Source organism: Halichoeres trimaculatus, unplaced genomic scaffold, assembly GCF_033239565.1.
Source record: "Halichoeres trimaculatus isolate MK-OKI-2021-1 unplaced genomic scaffold, fHalTri1.1 fHalTri1_scaffold_16, whole genome shotgun sequence".
In the NCBI taxonomy this organism is placed as follows: domain Eukaryota; kingdom Metazoa; phylum Chordata; class Actinopteri; order Labriformes; family Labridae; genus Halichoeres; species Halichoeres trimaculatus.
In genome coordinates this window covers 1012992-1033775 of record NW_027437194.1, presented here as the reverse complement: position 1 = coordinate 1033775, position 20784 = coordinate 1012992, and the positions used below count along the sequence as shown (strand labels likewise).

Here is a 20784-nt window from a genome sequence, read left to right as displayed (position 1 = left end):
ATGTGATTTTTTTTTTTTAAATATTAAAGAAAAAAACAAAAAACCCCATAAACTTAAGGAAAAAAAGACAACAAAATGTGAAAAAAGTTTAAAAATATGAAAAAAAAACAAACAAAAAAACATTAACTTAGAAAGAAAAGAGACAGCAAAATGTGGGAAAAAAAAGTTTTAAAATATTGAAAAAAAAAACTTAGAAGGAAAAGAGACAGCAAAATGTGAATTTTTTAAAAAAAATATTTAAAAAATACTTAGAAAAAATAATTTAAAAAAAGTTATAATAAAAACAATATATTTACATATGTATACAAAAATAAACAAAGTTTTATAAATCAATTAGTATAAAATATGAACTTTTACAGGAACAATCCCGCTCAGTCGTCTCCTCTGTGACTTTATACATGTGTGTCAGTGTCTGTGTCCGCCTCGACCCCCTCCTCTACCTGGATGTTGATGTTTTATTTGTTCTGGGGTGTTTCTGGGTGGAAAATAAACATGCCTACATCAGCCAATCACAGCGCGCCCAAGAAAAACAACCAAAGAGAAACGAAACTCCAAACAGATAAACGAGGGGGAAGCTCGGCTCAACTTTCAGGAACTAGAAGAGCGTCACTAGTTAGCTTTCTGCTAACCAGGTATGTGTTGAATACCTGTGATTAGCCTGTGCTAACATGCCAAGTCAGGTGCATGGCTCTCGAGTCTCCCCTGCGTAGAAACATGATGCTACAGGTGGTTGCTGGGATAGAGAGAGTGTTCATGTAGTCATGGTTGGAGGCTGTGGGTGTGGGCTGCAGCTGGCACTGAGCCCAGATTGAATGTTGTGTTTACCAGCCAATCAGAGTGTGCCCAGTGCACATGAGAAAAGTTTCTTGCTTTAAGAGATTATTTAAGTTTCAAGAAAATTTTTCAGCAAATTTTTTGTTTCATGGCAGATTTTTTTTTTACTTGTTACAACAATTCAGACCTCATTTTTGTCTTTGAATAATTTGAAATCAGACTTTTCTCTGGACTGGTCAGATGACGGTGGATCATGTTCAGTCTTAAAAGACATTTTCTGCTGAAATAAGACAAAAACACTTGATAAGATTTCAGTTTTTGCTGTGCAGGATCACCGTGACTTTGGAACCAGTCTACATACATATTTCTAGGTTATGGGGAATTTTGATTTCTAGGGCTTTAAACTAAAAATCAGAGAATAATTTCACAAACTATCAGAAGTGTATTTTTCCTAAACTTATGGAGTTAAAAGGAATTATCCCCTCGACACCATGAGCGTGTGCACAGCTTCAGCAGATTTAAAACATCTCTGAGTCTTTGACCAACATTTGGGCTTTTACCAAAAGTCAGGGTGAAAGGAGAATCAACCGCCCACAGATAGGATCCAGATCCGGCTGTGGTGTTGGTGATTTCATGCTCAGGCCTCCTCTGAGCCTCACACCTGGCTCCTTGTTGAGGACTGACTCCATCATTGTTACCTGAGGAAGTCCTCTGCATCACACACTCCTGTCTGTCTCCCTCTGACACACACACACTCCTCTGCAGCGGCGTGTCATTTTCGAGGTGTGTCTGAGCAGCCTGAGCTGTAATCCACCGCCAGAGGAGCAGAGAGCTGCCAGACAAAGAGCACGTTGTATCACCCTGTCATCTGCGTGTGTCTGAGCAGGTTCATGCTGATATTAGCTCAGCGCAGCAGGAAGGCTGCTGTGTGAGGAGGAAGACCAGCTTTAAAAAGTGTCCACATGAAGCCAGCTTTCAGTCAAACTCAGGGACTGATGGTTTTACCTGCGAGCCGACCTGTCCGCGTACATATTCATCACAACATAATGAAGCTGAGAGTCTGCTGTCAGTGAGGGGGGGCCCTGCCAGCTGGCTGAGGATCAGCGCTCCAGCACAAAGCACAGGTTGTCCAGCCAAGAAACAGCACAGAGCTGAACTCCTTCAGAGCTGAACTCCTTCAGAGATGAACTCCTTCAGAGCCGAACTCCTTCAGCAGAGCCGGCTCATCCTGAGAGACGCTGCAGCTGCCACTGCAAGAAATACACACACTCATTCCTGGACCAGTGTTTCTGACATGAAAGCTGACGTCCTGAGTCTTAACTTTTTAATAAACAGATCCAAAATCAGGTGACCTGTTGACTCCTGGCTCAGCCCATTATGTTGTTAATTCAATTTTTTAATTTAATTTAATTTTTTTTAGATTTTTTTATTATTATGTCAGGGTTTTTTTTGTTCTTTTTTTTAAAAAATTATGTCCGTTTGTAGTTGTAGTCGAGATAAATACAAACTGATTTTGACACTTTTTTTTTTAAATTTTGAAAGTCAGTTTAACTTCAGACCAAGTAATAAAGTTGAATGATGATGATGTCTACAGACTAAATCAAGAGCCACATTTCCCCAAAAATATAAATAATAATATAAAAATATAAATAACATAATAACATAAATAATAATATAAATAATAATTTAATAAAATAAAAAATATAATTATATAAATAAAAATATAATAAAATAAAAAACGTTTTTTTTATAAGATTTAATCAGGGGGATTTTTGGGGATGCTGATTTTTTTTTTTTTTTGGGGGGGGGGGGGGGGGGGGGGGGGGGGGGTTGTGAAAAAGTGAAAAAGTGAAAAAAAAAAAATACAGGTGATCTGACATCTTTACTTTTCCAACACAGCTTATCAACAAAGACTAAAATAGATTGTCCTGCCCATAGATTGTATAACAAATATAATCTCAAAGTTTTTTCAAAATATTTTATTCAATACAATAAAAAAGAAAAGTAAAAAAGTTATTTCAAATCAAATATCTAAATTTATCACAATGACGTGATTTTGTTATACATCGTATTGTGAGGTTCTTGCCAATTTCCACCTCCAGTCAAATACCTGTGGTTTGCTTGTACTAACATGTTAAGTCAGGTGTACGGCCCTCAAGTCTCTCCCACATAACAACGTAATGCTGCAGATGGTTGCTGGGCTAGAGAGTGTGTTCACATAGTCAGGGTCACAGTCAGAGGCTGTGGGTGTGTGCTGCAGCTGGCCCTGAGCCAAGGAGGAGGAGCCTAGTTTGGATGCTGTTTTTACTGTCAAGTAACCGAACTTCCTGCAGACCCTTTAAAAATGAGCATCTGAGGAACAGACCAGTTAGTTTGGTTCTTCAGAGATCAGCTTTGGTAAAGACCTACTGAAAGTCTTGTTTCTAGGATGGATGAAACGATAAAAACCTGTGTCTGAGGACAGAAACAGAGAGGAGAAGCGCTCAGGCTGAGGAAACACCTGCAGCAGAGATCCTGAACTCCTCCTCCGTCCTTGGACGTCTCTAAGTGACCGTCCATTAACCCTGAAAACCCGCTGTGACGGTCCAGAGCGTCCTCTCTTTGATCCCAACACCCATCAATATCCCTCCTCACGCAAACCTCACACGCCACACGCCAACTCACCCAGCTCTCCTCCTCCTGCACACCCAGTCCATCACCCCGCAGGGAGGAGGACTCATGAGCCCACAGGTCAGGATACGGACCACCTCCGACCCCAAACATGTGAGCGAGCATGGAGCGAGTAGACCTGCAGAGACTCTGATGCTCTGACGCAGCCCAGCGTGGAGACGGAGAAGCGCTTGCTAGAGGAGAGGACAGGGACCACCTGGATAAAAATAGCTCCAGACCACGAGGGCGGGGGAGATAGTGGTTGGAGAGTTTCATGATAACGCCGTCACCGCCCCAGCTCATCCCGGGGGGTCACATGAGCAGCGCCGCAGCGTGGTTTTAGCTCAGAGCTGCTCATGTGGTGCTGAGGAGGAACTGCACCCTTAAAACAGGAAGTGTCTGGTTTTTACCTGACCTGCACCCTGCAGCACACAGACTCAGATCCTGGTCTCACCTGGTCCAGATTTACAGAAGTGGAGCCTGAGCCAGGAACCCTGGTTCTGACTCGACTGCGTCCAGACTCAGACTCAGACTCAGGCTCGGAGCAGCGTGCTCATCAGGACGATTCAGTTTTTAGCGAAGCTGGAATAAATTACGGGGTCTGGAGCGAGGCCGGACACATGATCACCTGCAGACTCTCTGACAGCGCCGGGTCCAGCTCTGACAGCTTTTAGTGATTCTGGATCAGGACCTGGACTGCTCTCAGTTTGTTTTTCCATTTTCACAAATAGAATAAAGGTTTAACAAATCGCTAACTGCCATGTTAAAGTCTGAAGCCTCTCTGGGATAATCAGGTCCAGATCGGACAAGTCTTGGTGCAGTGGTTTTGGATCAGGACCTGGATCCTGAGAGCCAGTGTTCAGACAGAGGCCAAATGAGTTTTTTTTTCTTATAAAGTAAGAGCTTTAAGTTACGGTGGCCCTGAAGTGAAAAAACACAAGGAAAACAACAAACAGGAAATAAAAACGTTTAAATTTTTTAACTTGTTTTAGTTTTCTTTTTGTCACTGTTTGAGTTTTCTTTTTTACTTTTTTTTTAAAAGCATTTTCTTTCTGTTTTAAGTCTTCTTTTTTCTTTGTTGCAGTGTCTTTTACCTGTTTTTTTTTTTTTTAGTGTGTTCTATTTTGTTATTGTATTTCCTTTATTTTGGCATTTCCACTATTGTGTTTCAGTTTTCTCTTATGTATCTGCTTTTTATTTCTAGTTCTTGCATTTTCCTTTTGCATTTTTTTTGTTATTGTATTATTGTCTTAAAGTAAATGCAAAAAAAAGCCAAAAATCATGTTTTCAACATCAAGTTTTTTTATTTTATTTTATTTTTTTTGAATTTTTTTTTGCATTTGCTTTTTAGTTGTTCTTTCTCTTGTTAACACTTTCTTTTTTGCATTTGCTTTTTTGTTTTTGCATTTACTGTCCTATTTTTCATTGTTTTGTGTTTTAAACCTCAGGGCCACTGTAGTATGTTCAAAATATAATAAAACATATGGAAACACATTTTCTCCCTTGTTTTTATTTTTTCTTTTCTGTTCGTGCATTTCTTTTTGTCTTTGTGTTTGCTTTTTGTTGTTGTCCTTTTTTTTATTTCCAGTTGCTGTTTTTTTCTTTTGTTCTGTTTTGCACTACAGGGCTACCGTAAAATGTCAACATGAATGCATTGTAACACTTGTAAATAACTTGTGTTTTGCTGTCTGTTAATAAATATTTTGTTTATTCCTGTTTGTACATTAAAAAAAAGCTACAAAGACACAACGTAGCCTAGCTTAGTTAGCATAAAGACAGCAGGGACACATTAATTTAAAAGGCTCATATAAGTGAATAATTATGGGACTAATTCACAAAAACATTAAATAAATACAGGTGGGAACATGTGAGGGGAATTTTTAAGTCTCCTTCATCCCGTCTCTATGCTCAGTCACACCAACTGTCATACTTTATATTTAGCAAACAGAAACTAAATTAGTATTAAACTCTTTAAATAGTCCTCAGAAATAAGGGAGTCAATTGACCAGAACCTGATGAAATCTGCTTTTCTGTTAGAGCAGAGGATGATTCAGCAGTTTGTGGGAGCAGAGGATGATTCAGCAGTTTGTGAAGCTCTTGTTTTCGTTGCTTAGTCTAACACCACTGTAATCTGTTTGTGACTCAGAGTGTTTATGATGACTCAGCTGATGAATGTGTCGTGTTAATGGAGTTTATGGAGGATAAATAATGGGACAGGAGGCGTTCAGGTGAAGCAGGACGAATGAATCACTGGGGTGTGGAGAGTCCAGCGCTCCTCCAGCTCCAATAACAATTCAAGACGTACCTCCTCCGACCAGCCGCACGATAATAAGACACTTTTTACTTAAAATAAGAGAAAAACACCTGATGAGATTTCAGTGTTTTGCAGCGTAACAAAATCCACCTGCTCTGGTGCAGGAGCAGCCAGCTCAGATGTGCGTGCAGCTGCAGTGTCAGAGGTGAGAGGACAGAGAACTTTCTGGAAGCAGATGTTCAACCTCATGACATCAGGGTGGAAAAAAACACCTACTCTGCGTTTTTCACCGTGAGCGGGTCCAGCTCCGCTCAGATCCACATCTGGTCTGAGATTCCAGGTCAGGTTTTGGGATTTCTGGTCAACATGAGCGAGAGTTTGGATAAAGTCTCTGATGAAAAGGAAAACTTCCTGAAAATCATGAACATGTTGAGTTTAAATTCATAACGGCCAAGTCGGGAGCATCCGGGCTTTCCAGACGATCTGATGCTGGGGTCTGCAACCTTTACTTTCATTGGAGCTATTTTTCCTCAGCTCACCTGGATTCAAGTCATTCAGAGCCACAAAATCTACTTTATCTTCACAATAGGGCTAATAACGTGTATAAATTCTAAATATGGTAAAATCAAGTGAATAATTATCTAAACGAGATTTTTTTTAAAATTTATATTTGTCCACTTGATATCATATTTTTCATGTCAAAAATAAAAAAAAAAAAAAAAAATTAGAACTTAAAAAAAAAAATTGCAAACATTTATTTTAAAATTAGAAAAAATAAAATTATGTACATTGTCATATATGATTTTTTAATTCAAAATTTGCAAATTTTTCTATTTCTTTTTAAAATCTGTAAAATTTTGAAAATTAAGATATTTGCAAAAATTTCACCAAATTTTGAAATTCTAGAAAAAAACAAAAATTAAAAAAAGCAAAAAATTCAGAATGTCTTATTTTGAAATTAGAAAAAAATGAAATAAAGTAAATTTGTACATTTTTTTTCAAAATTTTCCACTTTTTCCATTTCTTTTTGAAATCTGTAAAATTCGAAAAATTAAGATATTTGCACAAATTTCAACAATTTTGAAATTCTAGAAAAACAAAATATAAAAATGTGCAAAAATTTCAAAATTTTGCAAAAATTACTTTTATTTAAGTTTTGCAAAAATTATTTTTTTGAAATTTCAAAAAAATGATGAAATAAATTAAATTTGCCAATAATTTTTATTTCAAATTTGCAATTTTTTTTTTAAATCTATAAAATTTTGAAAATCAAGATTTTGCAAAATTTTCACTTATTTTGAACTGGGAAAAAAAAGCAAAAGTTCTCCCCCCAAAAATTCAAAATTTCAAAATTATACTTTTGTTTAATATATCAATTATTTCTCTTAACTCATCATTTTTTTGTTGTTTGCGTTTGTCTCACCACATATCAAGCATGAATATTAATCTGGCACGTTGTCATTTAAATGGATCCATGAATCCACACAGAATTAAAATCTGTATTTTTTTCCAGATTTATCATTTTAAACAGAAACTCTTCAATATCAAAATATTTCTTTAAAGCTACAAGGAGCCACTGCAGGGGAGTTAAAGAGCCACAGGTTTTAGACCCTACCATCTAGACCCTGCAGATGGATCTGATGAAGTTTCAGGTCAAACAGCACAAAGTGAGTCACCACAGACTGATTATAAATGTGTTTTATTTCAGTCTACAGCTTCAACATTTACAGCAGAGTGGGATATAAAAGGACATGACATCAAATCCTGACCTGATCGTTCAGCGAGCAGAGTTTGAGGCGCCCTGATGAGTAACTGAGCGCCGTCTGCTGTTCAAAGCGTTTCCATCGTGGATTACAGAGAGGTCAGCGAGCGCGTCCAGATGTTCAGCCCCGAGCCCGCTCGGTTTGAAGTGGTGGAAAAGCAAACGGCCGGCGCTGGATGACCAGCTTTTCCTCAGTCACACGGCTTCGGCGGGGCCCGACCTTCGACCCCGTGACCTCACCTCTTGGCCTTCTTCTCCTTCATGAGCTTCTTGCTCTCCTCTCTCCTGCGCTTGTTGACGGGGTTGCGTGGGTCGTAGATCTCGAAGGTGTCCTCGTCCTGCATGTTGGCATCCTTGACTTTTCTGGTTTGCTCATCAAACTGCAGAACGTGGGCCATCCTAAATCAGACAGAGAGAGGCGGAGAGAGTTCAAAGACGCACGGCCAGACGATGCTCTAAATCACAGATCAGCTGGACGTCCAGCGAGCGGCTGGAAGCGTTTAGTCTGCGCCGCGGTTTGATCACGGCCTCAGGATTAAGACGCAGGAAATGCTTCAGTTTGAGCTGCTCGTAAGCTGCTCGTAAAGATCACTGTCACAACATCAACGTCCTCACGTGCTTTATGGAGATAAAAGAGAAAAAACCTTAAAAGCTGTTAACTTTTTACTATCTCTGTTCCTTTAAATGGGAGTTTAAGATATTTGACTCAAGCTGAAGTTTCATGTTTTATCATTTTGGATCAGAGGATCACTAACTTACGACCCCTAAACTACCTGATCTGTGAGCGGTGACCCCCTGCTGTGGGAACAAACTATCAGACTGATCCATGAACAGACAGAAACAACAACAAACAGCTGATTGGTAGAAATGAAACTACCTCTGTGCACATATTTCTGTTTTCCTCACATTAATCTGAGTCGTATCCTGGAGTAATCACCTCCAGGGTTTGAAGCAACAGAGAAATGTTGAACATTTTCCCTCTTTTAATGACTTAAAATCAATTTTAACCTCATTTTCTGATCCCGTTTTCTCTAAAGTGGATGAAATCTACAGCTGTGATCAGATTTTGATGCTTAAAGCAGATTTTTTAAAACAGGTTGGTCGTGCTCGTTCAGCTCTGTCATTTTGATACTGAAGAAGTTTTATGCTTAATTCAAACCGTATTAAGAGCTCAATTTGACTGACTTTCTATGGTGAGTCTTAATTTACTAAGGTTGGGAGGAAAACATTGCTGAATTGTAGTACTGTTATATTTTTTTTATGATTTTAAATCTTGATTTTTTTGTTCAATTTTTTTCCAAATTTAAATCCTTCATTTAAACCTTTTTTTTTTAAAGCTGGGTTGGAAAAAAGCTGAGATGGTGTACATTTTTTTTAAATACTTTTTCACTTGGTCCAGTGTTAAAAAAACAAACTAACTAAAAATCACAAAATTCTGAAATATTGAGGAATTACAATTTTAATCAAATCAGCTCCCCAAAATTGTTATTAAATAAAAAATTTTAAAAGTTTCATGTACACAGACCTGGAGGTGATATAGTGACTTGTTCTCCCTCTCCATTAAAACCAGGAAAAGTCAAAAAAATGTTTTTCTGGCAAAAACATTCAACATCTACAAGACTTGAAGTTAAACCAATCAGTAAATATTCTTCTGTGATCGTGATAGCTAAATAAAGATTTATTATCTGTCTCAATTCATGCTTCAATCTATTTAAATTCATCATAACATGTAGGCCTGGCCTCTATACTAAAGAAAGATATGGAATGATTTATTAATTGTTTAAAAAAAATAACAATAAAAATAATAATAATAAGTATTATCATCATCATAAAATAAGAATTATAATATTACAATAATAATAATAATTATAATATCATATTATTATTATTACTATTATTATTGTTGTTTTTAGTAAATAATGCAAAAGATCCCCCTCCAAATAAAAAAATGAATAAATAAAATAAAATAAGATAAAATAAAATAAAATAAAATAAAATAAAATAAAACAAAATAAAATAAATAAAATAAAAAATAAATAAAATAAAAATTGCATGCTAAATCCCAATCGCAATATTAGGCCAAAAAAAAAAAAAAAAAATTCCAAAATCGTTCAGCCCTAAAAAGAATTGAATCAGGAGAGAAGTGTATCGTCCTAGCCCCAGAGTTTAGATTCCTGTTAAACCAAGCTGGACTCCTCTAACCTGGCAGCAGGACACGCTCTGAAATTAAAGTTATGGGTGCTGACAGGCCGAAAACTTATAGTTACCAGAAATGGGCATTTTGAGCCAGAATACTGATTTCTATTCTGTGATTGGTCGATCACTGTTCTCTGTTTCTAAATCTCACAGCACCACATTGGTACTTGCGTCTGTGTCTTTAGAGACTGTTGAGCACATAGACTGTTTATGGAGTGGACAGCGTGGCTCGGTCATTTATCATCGTACGGTTTTGAAGCCAAAATTCCCCTGTCTCTTTCGAGAGTCTAATCACTTCCTGACTCTACCTCCTGACGTATTTCACAATCCCCGAAAAAAACACACAAGAACGTCAGCTGTCAATCATCGTTGAAGGTTACGTAAAACCTCGATTTTAACCTCGTATAACCAATGAAAACAAAACTTTTCAGAAAAAAAGAGGACTTGGATAAAAGACTTGATATCTTCAAATCACCACAACAATCAGACGTGAGAAACATTTCTACCAGGTGGATTAATTTTTTAAAGTTTGACCACAGCCCATCTGGAATGACTGGGGAGATGGATTTTTTAACCTATACTGCAGCCAGCCACCAGGGGGAGCAGTTTTGTGGAGACCTCACTTGGAGCTGAGCAAGATGACGTCCATTAATATTTGATCCAGTCACCGACCTTCTTCTCCTGATACGTGACGCTATTAGCAAAAAGCTTTAAGCCCACTACTGCCCCTGTCTGGCAGGAAGACCATATTACAACCAGGCCTGGTTAAAACTGGATTTTTAATAATGTAATGAACATTCTGTCATAGCTCTGGAGGAACAGGAAACAAAAGAAGGTGGAGGATCCAAACACAGATTCAACAAAAGATATGAATTAAATAATCACAAATTAAACTCAGGAAACACAAAACAAGAGTGAGAAAGAAAAAGCCAGGAACTGAATCATACAGTTAGAGGCGATTAAATCAAACAAAACTCTGAAAGATTAAAGACTAATAGGAGGAAACATCCCTGAATGACTCACAGCGCTGTGAAGACGGAGGCAGCTTTAAGTCGAATGTTGGACGAACAGATCAGAGCTTTATGATGGAGATCTGACCTTTAATGCTCAGATTAAACCTTAAATATTTACCAAACATCCAGTTTCACTGTGTGTGGGAAGCTGGTACACAGCAGACACGCTGAGCCTGGATCCTACGGCGTGTTGTGAACACACCTTTAAGCCTGGCTGGAATTTAAAGACACAAAATGTGGGAACTACGTTTATAATCTGGACCAGAACTCACTGAAAACCAGAGCGTATGTTCAGATCCTCTCAGTATAAAAGGAGGTTAGTAGTTCAGGTACAGTATCCAGAAAACCCCGGTCCCCAGAGGACAGACACTCATGTGTCTTTCATTTCCCCCCAAAGACAGATTAAAGATCCAGAGCATTCCTCAGCGGACGTATCGGTGTCAGGCACTCACGGATAAAGCCCAGTCCTCCAGCTGCTGTGTCCACGCTATCAGTAAATCTAAACATCCAAGCAGCGGTGACTAATCAATTACAAGCACCCACTCCCAGCCATGCTACGGGCTCAGGGAGTAAGCGCTACTTCCTGTAAAAGTCCTGAGTTAGAGGAGCAACAGGAAGAGATGAGGGTCTGATGTCAGCAGGGGAAACGGTGGATCAGTTAAAACCTGGAAGATGAATATTTCTGAGTCACTGTGGGATGAACGTGACGGTACGTTTCAGAAAGAGGCGTTCAAGGTCGTAAACGGTCATCCTCAAACCCCGACGTTAAAGCTCCTGTGAGGAAACTTTGGTGGGCATGAACGGCATTTCAAGGAGAGGATCCAGAAGTTTTTACTTCCTGTCCTGAACTAAACTGATCCAATGGGTCATTGTTTGAGTTTTTGACCTTGAGCCAAAGACCTATATATGTCAAATTACAGCTGGGGTGATACGCTCTTCTCCTGATTCGATTCTATGACGATTTTTTGGGGCGCCGATTTCATTTAAATTGCGATTTTTTGATATTCACGATTTTTGCCATTTTTATTTTGCTTTTCTAACACCAGACCAAGGGAAAAGTTAAATGATGATGATAATGTCTACAGAGTATATAAGGAGCGATATTTACCCATAAAAAGCACATCCTGTGAGTCAGAGAGAAACATTTCGCCCTCTGCTGGAGAAAAGTGGGAACTTTTTTTCCGACCTAGTTTATAAACTGAAATGAAGATTTGGAATTTGAAAAAACAAACAATTTCTTTTTTTTGACAACGAATCCCGATTTTGATATTCTGATATATTGTATAAGGATTTTGTTTGATATGGTACGATATGGTGTGGTACAATACGGTATGGTAGGATATGGTATGATACGGTACAGAGTAATACAGTATAGTACGGTATGGTAAAAAAGGTACAGTACAAAAAGGTACAATTTGGATATGGTGTGATACTGTACAGTGTGATACAGTATGGTACGGTACGATATGATGTAAAAAGGTACGGTACAAAACCATAAAATATGGTACGATGCAGTACGATACAGTATGGTTTGAAAAGGTACAATATGATATGATATAGTACAGTGTGATACGGTACGGTACGGTACGGTACGGTACGGTACGGTACGGTACGATATGATATTGTACGCTATAATACAGTTTAGTATGATACAATAGAATGCAAAAAGGTAGGCAATGGAATGAAGTGTGATACAGTATGGTACGGTACAGTATGGTATGTAAAGGTACGGTACGAAAAAGTACAATATGGTAAGATACGGTACGATACAGTATGGTTCGAAAAGGTACAATATGATACGATACACTACAGTGTGATACAGTGTGGTACGGTACGGTACGATACAGTATGGTACTGTACGATACAGTTCAGTATGAAACAGTATGATACGAAAAGGTAGGCAACGGTGTGAAACGGTACAATATGATTGGATACCAAATTTTCTTAATTGTATGATTCAAAACAGAAGGTTTTTAAGTGGTTTGATACAATAATTTATTTTATGTTCAGTACGGTACACTGCAATAAAATATACAAAACTTAATGTGATGGCTTAATCAGATACATAATGTTAAAATGAAATGTGGTATGATACAGTTCGACTCGTGTCTGTACAGCACGCATTTTGTGGCGTTTTTACTGACTAATCCTGGGACAGATCCTCAACACGGCACTTGTTACGACAATCCAGACCTCATTTTTTCTTTAAATAACTTGAAACAAGACATTTTTCTGGACTGGTCAGGTGAATGTGGCTCAGATTGAGTCTAAAGACATTTCCTACTGAAAATCAGACACAAACACTTGACCAGATTCGTTTTTTGCAGAGTAAAGTCAGGAAAAGTCTGAGTCCATTCTGGGAACAGCTTTACGTTGACGATCAGCAGGTCTTTCTTATCGGCTCCAGAACAAAACATTTACTCGACCTCTCATTGTGTGTGTGTGAGTGTGTGCTCCTGTGTCCCAAACACAGACGAACACTCTGATGGCGCTGTGTGTCTGCCTCTCCCCGTGTTGGTCTGAAATGGGTCGGAGTTGTGACAGCTCATCTAGGATGTCATGGCCAGACTCTGGCAGACCCTGAGGACTCCTGCGGGGCGAGCGGGCCGCCTCTGATAATTTGTCTAGCAGTCTGGGCGATGACAGCCCGCCGGCCGTTCGGCCTCGCAGTCGTACCTGATGTGGAAAGCCGGCGTTGGGGGCTTATCTAAACCACTCTGTGCTGCTACAGAAGCTTTTCCTCCATTTATTTTTCCTCTGCTGGAGTAAAGGGGGTGGGAATAAGGAGGAGGAGGAGGAGGAGGAGGGGGCTGAGGAGTTTGTAGACACAGACACAGATGGAATAGTTTACCTCCTCTGGCCCAGACTTGACTTCCAAAGTCTGACCTGTTGTAACCCACATTCTGTTCGCAGCGCTCCTCGAGTGGCACAGACTTCCCACTGGTGTTTTTCTAGGACTGCTATGCTACTGACGCTGTCTCTCCCTCCTCCTCGTCTACCTGGCGGGGGCGGCACAGTGAGGTGTCTGCAGCCGAGGCAGGCCTCTCTCAAATTCATTAGAGCCCCCCGCACACACACTCACACACACACACACACACACACACACACACACTGAGACAGGCTACACTTCAAGGGGGCTTGTGGAGACTAATAGCAAGTACAGATTTTGTTATTGTAAACCTCTCGCACACAGACACTTTGCTCAGATTCACACACATGGTATTCATTTCAGAGCCTGTACTCTGCGTCGTTGCTCTTTGAGATCTTTGGTGAAAAACAGAATATGAGAGGAAAACACAGCGTCAGGCCTGATTTCCTGATGGCCAATCTGGTGGTCGAAATCCCAACACACACACACATTGGAGCTGAACTTTCACACACATTTATCAGAACCTGAAACGAGCTGTGCATCCGACGAAGGTCGGTTTCATCCCTCCTGCTACCAAGAAGGATTTTCTGCATTCTCGTGTCTCATTTAGTCAGCTCTGACTGTTATAATTAATGGTTTCTTTTACAATCCGGTGTTCACCACGAGGGTATCAATGAGAATAACATGAGCTCAGACTCAGCAGACGCTAATGAAAAAGGTCTTTCCGTGCCAGCTTGTCATGCTTGATCTTCACCGTCCACAAAACACAGTTGTTTGCCAAAGTGCTCCTTGAACTCTCCAGGAGAGCTCAGGATGGTGGTGCTCACATGCTGCTCGGAGCTGCTACCAATGTTTCAGTAATTAAAGCTTAACAAGACTCCTTAGACAGCAGAGAGAAGCGTCCGTCTCATTCAGGGTTTATTTATCTGAACTACTGACCAAATGACCTCTGAGTTTGGCACGTCTAAAATTCAAAGTATTTCAGTTAGGAAGACAACATACACCATACGACACGATGGGAGAGGACGGGATACCGCTGTTACAACTTTACTCTGCATTACCACAAGAAAATTCAGACAAAATAATATGTAATGTAGAGGTAAATACAATACCAAACCAAAGAATATAGACTGACACGGTACAATATGGTACAATACGGCACGGTACGATACAGTACAAAAGATACAGTACGGTGTGGTATGGGACGGTATGATACGGTATAGTATGATATAGTACAATACAACGATACGGTAAGATATGGTACCATACAAAACGGTACGGCATGGTACATTACATTATATGGTACGACACATTACAGTGCAAAAAGGTACGATATGGTATGATATAGTATGGTACGGTATCGTATGGTAGGATAGGGTACCATACGGTACAGTGTGATACAGTATGGTATGGTACGGTACGGTAAGGTACAGTACAAAATGGTACAATTTGGTATGATATGGTGCGATACGGTACAGTGTGATAAAGTTAAGTGCAGTACGATGTGGTATGAAAAGGTACGGTACAGAAAGGTAAAGTATGGTACGATACAGTTTGAAAAAGGTTTGAAAAAGTACAATATGGTACGATATGGTACAGTATGATACAATACGGTACGGTACGTTACGATACGGTATTGTATGGTATAATACATTTTAGTACGATACGGTAGAAAACGAAAAGTTATGCAATGGAATGAAGTGTGATACAGTATGGTACTGTACAGTATGGTACGAAAAGGTACGGTACAAAAAGGTATGGTACAAAAAGGTACGGTACGAAAAAGTACGGTACGGTAAGATACGGTACGGTACGAAAAGGTACAATATGGTACGATACGCTACAGTCTGATACAGTACGGTACGGTACGGTACGGTACAGTATGGTACTTTATGATACAGTTCAGTATAACACAGTATGATACGAAAAGGTGCGCAACGGAATGGAATGGCACGATTTGATTGGATACAAAATTTTCTTAACTGTATGATTAGAAACAGAAAAATACAATAATATATCTTGTGAACAGTACGGTACACTGCAATAAAATAAGATACTAAACTTAATGTCATAATCAGATACATAATGTTAAAATGAAATGTGGTGTGATAGGGTAAGATAGGAAATGATAGTATGCGTACGATAGTGTAGGATACACTACATGATACAAACAATATGTTTTTTTATAAAGTAAAAAAAAAAAAAAAACGATAATAGAAAGTCATAGATTGACTGGATGTGATCGTAAACTCTACTTCCTGTTTCTGTTTCAGTAACTGTGAGGTTAAAATCAGTAAATGAATGACACTCACCATCCTTTGTCGTCATCCTCTGCCAGCTCCTCCTCTTCCTCCTCTGGGGCTTCAGTGATGGCCGAGGACAGTTTGGACTTGAAGCGGTTCAGGAGGTCCAGAGTCTACCAGAAACCACAGACAAGATGTAATTAGTGTGAGGTTTAAGCTGAAAACAAACAGGAAGAGATGTTAGCGTGTTTTTCACCTGTTGTTCTCTGTTCGAGCCCTTCGTCTTCTTCTGCTTCCTCAGATCCTCGTACTTCTTCCGTCCCTCCAGATACTCAGCGACGGCCTCGCTGGACGGCTTTTTTTCTAGAGATTAGAAAAGAGACTGAATGAAAAAGATAAACCAGAAACACACTGTAACAAACTGTCTTTATATAACCTTTTTAGGCGAATTGTTTCATTCTCTAAATTTCCAGGACAGTTTTTCTAATTGTGAAACTTTCCAGGAATTTCATGACCTCGGGGACCTCGGCGTCTGTTTTCGGTGCAGTTTGTTTGTTTTTTCTAGAAGAATGATGGAAAAACTCTGAGCCAGTTTTTTGTGAAACTCTGTGGACAGGAGCAGCTGGGGCCAGAGATTACTGAGTCCAGGAGCTGGTTTGGTCCCACTTTGGCTGATCTCTTAACCCTTTCTTATTTTTTATTTCCTGAATCAGAAAAACAAGACTCTGAACCTGAACTCCAGGAACGATCCACTCTCCAAGAACAAAAACAGATTATGAGGGTTAAAACGTTCCTGATGTCACAACAACGTGTGGAGTGAAGAAATAAGGCCACCTCCCATCATGCTTTGGGGGCATCTGACAGACCAAATAAGCAGAACGTGATCAGAGGGAAAAGATAAAAGCGGGTGAGGCCTGTCAAGCTGTGACAGTTGCTGCCGTACATGATCAGAGGACATGATAATAAGAGAGGTGAGGGGATGAGGCAGCGCGGGGCGGCCCTCTCATCTCACGCCGACACGCTCGGCGGGAATCCATACTTCTGCCAACTCTCACTAAGATGTAGTGGAGGAGAGCCCCAACCTACTAACCTTTCACTTTATCTCTCTCAAAGATGACCTACTTTCCCCGGCTACCTTATACCCAAACCTTATGTAATTGATCGCTCCCGGGCGGGAAAGACCTCTTTAATCCTCGGCAGGGACAGAAGCCGGAGGCAGAGAGGGCCAAAACAAAACAGCTTTGACCTGATGTAACATGGCCACCAGGCCTCTTTCACAAACACACACCATGCTTTTACACTTTTTTACACCAGTTACCCTCTGTTTACTTATATTCATTTATTTACATATTCAGTAAATGTGTGTTTTAAACCAACATGACCATTTGTTCTGCTTTGAACTGGACCAACCTGAGAGTTACTGGATGTTTGATCCATAAGTTAAACGTTGGTTTTAGTTTTACTGAAGAGTCATTAAGTGATGCTAATCCTGCAGCTCCACCAATCACATCCCTTCTTTCATGTTTTACTTCTAAAAAGCGTCACTATCAGAAAATATTAGCGCCTGTAGCTATGGATGAGTAGCCTACCTTTCATATTCGAAACAATACGTTACCAATTTTTGATACTTTTTTGTGTTTATGTGGTAAAAATATAAATTTGTTTCACAATAAAACGACATTTTTTTTAATTTATCATATTCATTCTTATAAACTTGTAATGCTGTTTTCATGTCCAGCATGGAAAACCACCTACTCTTCCACTCCCTCACAGTCACAAGGATGCATTTAGGTAACAAAACATGGTACCTTTCGATTTTATGTGAATCGGTACCCAGTACTTTTGACAGAATACAGTTGCCAAAAAGCCAGTTTTGGTTGCTGTTGAAACAGTTAAATTGTTCCTGTGGCCCACTGTTGATCTTCATTCCAATCAAACCACAGAAGAAGACGGACAAGCCATGTAGCGCTGCAGTTAGCCTGTTAGCATGAAGGCTGTTCATCCCATGCTATTACTGACTGTTCTTTGTTTCACTACAGATCGATTTGTTGACACTTGAAAGGAGACTGTTGGAGCCATAATTTAGTTTTGCTTTCTTCTTGGTTTCTTTAGTTTGTTGTATGTTCAAGAACGTTCAAGAACGCAGTTTTTTGTTCTGCCATTAGGTGGTGTTTGAGAGGGGTTTAAGAAGCCTGAGTTAATGAGCCAGGTGTGTGTGGTGGGAGGTAAACAGTTTTTCAACCACGCTTGTTGTAACGGGCGGGGAACGTTTTGGTTATTTGTTTTATCGTGGATTATTAGTTTTCTTTTTGGGTGAATAATAAACGGGTCCCTGCATCCAAAGCTCAAAGGACAATGGTTTTGGTTTTTTCATGTTTTGATTTCCGTTACTACTTAAACGTGCGTCTGAGAAGTTCTTCCCTTCACACCAGAATAAATATAGTTTTATAGGAAGACTCTACAGAGACAAAGCTAGGGATGAGTACTGAAATAGGTACTTAATTAGGTACCATCAAAATTCCATCTGTGGTAACACGTACTGGTTCAGGTAAAATCAAACAGTCCCACTGTGAGGAAGTGGAGGAGTAGGAGATTTTCCATGCTGGACATGAACACAGCATTACAAGTTTAAACACTGAGAAATAGATATGTTAAATTAAAACACTTTGAGACTCATTAACAGCACCAAATCGTTTTAAATGTGAAAAGCACCCATCCCTAGACACAGCCCTAAAGACAAATCCATCTAAAGCCGGTCAAAGTGGTTTCTAAGAGCCTCCAAACAGCTCAACTGAGGAACCAGCTGCACCACTCCTCTAAAGCAGGGGAGGCCAACACAGGGCTCTTCAATACATTCATAAAAAATCATTTTATCATCATGGGTGGAGGTGTGCAGATCGATCTATACCAGCGGTGATTGCTCAAAGACTGCAAGGGAAGCTCAGCTTCCCCTAGAATGTCCCCATAAAAAGTGTTGATCTGTTCTGCTGTGTGAACATTTCATTGATAAAATCTGAGCTAGAATTCCTTCATCTTTAGTTCAGAATCAGCTCCTATCACAGGTAACTGGCTCCACCTCCTTCTCATTCATCCCCGCAGCGTCTCAGAGCTTTAACACAGTCGGACGCTGAGCGTCTTCTGACTTCAGCGGGGAAGCGTAGAGTGGGTTGTTCCACTGTGGGGACGGTCATTGGATAAACGCTGGGCTTTGTCCCGCCCATCGGACGCTCAGCGTCTCTGGGGGTCTATGAGGCAGTGGGCTGGCCTGGACGCTGGGCTTCTGCATGATGATTGGATGATCTGTCTGAGGCTGAATCCCTTTTTGATTGACAGTGAAATGAGCCAGTCAGAGATCTTGAAGTATAACCCTCCACCGGCGCATCTTCTGAGTTTAACAGTCAGTTGTTCTGGACTGATCCAGAGGTTTTATCGATCCCCAGAGAGTTTACTTTTCTTAAAAACGACAAGCGTTGTGTTTAAAGATTCTCTCTCTTTCCACCAAAAAGCAGCTACAGCTACAGCTGCTAACAAGCTGAAACAGAGGGTAGAATTAACGTTTAAATAAATAAACAAATTTATGATGTACGCTGAAAAAAATGAGCTTCCCCTCCTTAACTGATCTATACTATTCATATATATTTACATATACTGAAACCAATGTTGGAATCAGTATTGATCAATACTTGTGTGATGAGATGGATACTTAAGTTTCAGTTTCTTTTCTCTCCTGCATCTATATCAAGGGGCAACATACAGTTAGTAAAAATGAGGCCGAAGTGGAAGTAATAAAAGTTGCTGCAGAAAGACCAAAGTCACGTACACACCCAGCCATAAAAACAGACTTTTCTACTGGGGAAAAATAAATTTCTAGCTTCATTATGACGGTCAAAATGTCGTTCCAGGTTTTAGTACCTATGGTCAAAACTCAGCTAAAGCTCTGGGCTGATTTTCCACCAAACCGTCCTCCTCCGCTGTGTGTGATGTTGTTGTCTGAAGTGGTTATTGTGCCTCTGTAAATCTCCGGGCTTCAGGCGGTGAAGTCACAGCGCGGCAGACACTGAGCACAGTCTGGAGAGCAGTTTTTTCCACAACAACATGAGCTGACTGTGACACGTCCAGCGTCCCCCGCCATGGCCTCAGCGTGAGCCGTGCCACCTCAGTCTGGATGCTGTGACACATTCAGGTGCATTAAAAAATGATGTAAGAAAGAAAACAGAGCAGCGGTTTACTGTCTGACATGAAGTAACCGTAAAAAGGTCTGTTAACTTTTTATTTCTCCTCCTCTTTATCATGAGCAGCGTCTCAGAGGATCTGTAAATTAAAGGATTAACTGTTGACTTTGTGACTGAGATCGGCCAATAAACATTAAATCAGAGAGGAAATAAAACAGTGTTAAACCAGGAAAACACGTCAGAATGAATTAAGCTTCCTGAGCTAATCTGAAGTCATACAGTCTGCGCTCACTGCAGACTAAATGAGAAAAACACAGCAGAGTTTTTTTCTCTGGATTTAAAGAGGGGGTATCCTGCTTTCTGTTTCTAAACATGGATAAAAAGGAGTAATGATGTTCGTATTAAATGTGCAGATTTTCAAACTAAGACTTGCTAAAGTGACAAACACAAAGGTCTGACCATGGCTCCGCCCCCGATAGGCTTCCAAAGGAATGTCCAATCAAAGGAAGGGGGTTTGTGGGGCGGGGAGGCTTAAAGAGACAGCAGCTAAAACAAAGCATTTCAAAAAGAGGCTAAAATAAGCATTTATAAAAACCTAACCCTAACCCTCATGCTGAAGGTGTGGTTAGGTACAATCAGAAACTTGAGAATCCGATGATTACAACATTTTATGTGTCAAACGTTAGGGACAAATTGGTAATTTAAAATAAAAAAAACAATTATAAAATAAAATTAAAATGATAATGATAATCAGATTCTATTTTTCCCTTCTTTTCCCTACTAAAAAAAAAACAAAAAAACAAACCCCCTCTTTAAGATATTGTCTAGCTAGGTGAATGCTGGCAGTTATCC

At 39.7% G+C, this 20784-nt stretch overlaps 1 protein-coding gene across 1 annotated transcript in view; it reads right to left on the bottom strand.

The window, feature by feature from the left end:
- Window positions 1-7385: 7385 nt before the first annotated feature.
- cwc27 (CWC27 spliceosome associated cyclophilin) overlaps window positions 7386-20784 on the bottom strand; it is a 37162-nt gene continuing 23763 nt past the window's right edge. Inside the window, exons 12-14 of the mRNA XM_074690585.1 lie at window positions 16017-16123; window positions 15830-15933; window positions 7386-7838 (exon numbers count right to left, since the gene is read on the bottom strand). Of these exons, the coding sequence (XP_074546686.1) occupies window positions 7676-7838; window positions 15830-15933; window positions 16017-16123 (374 nt within the window). The 3' untranslated portion in view covers window positions 7386-7675. The remainder of the gene's footprint in view (window positions 7839-15829; window positions 15934-16016; window positions 16124-20784) is intronic.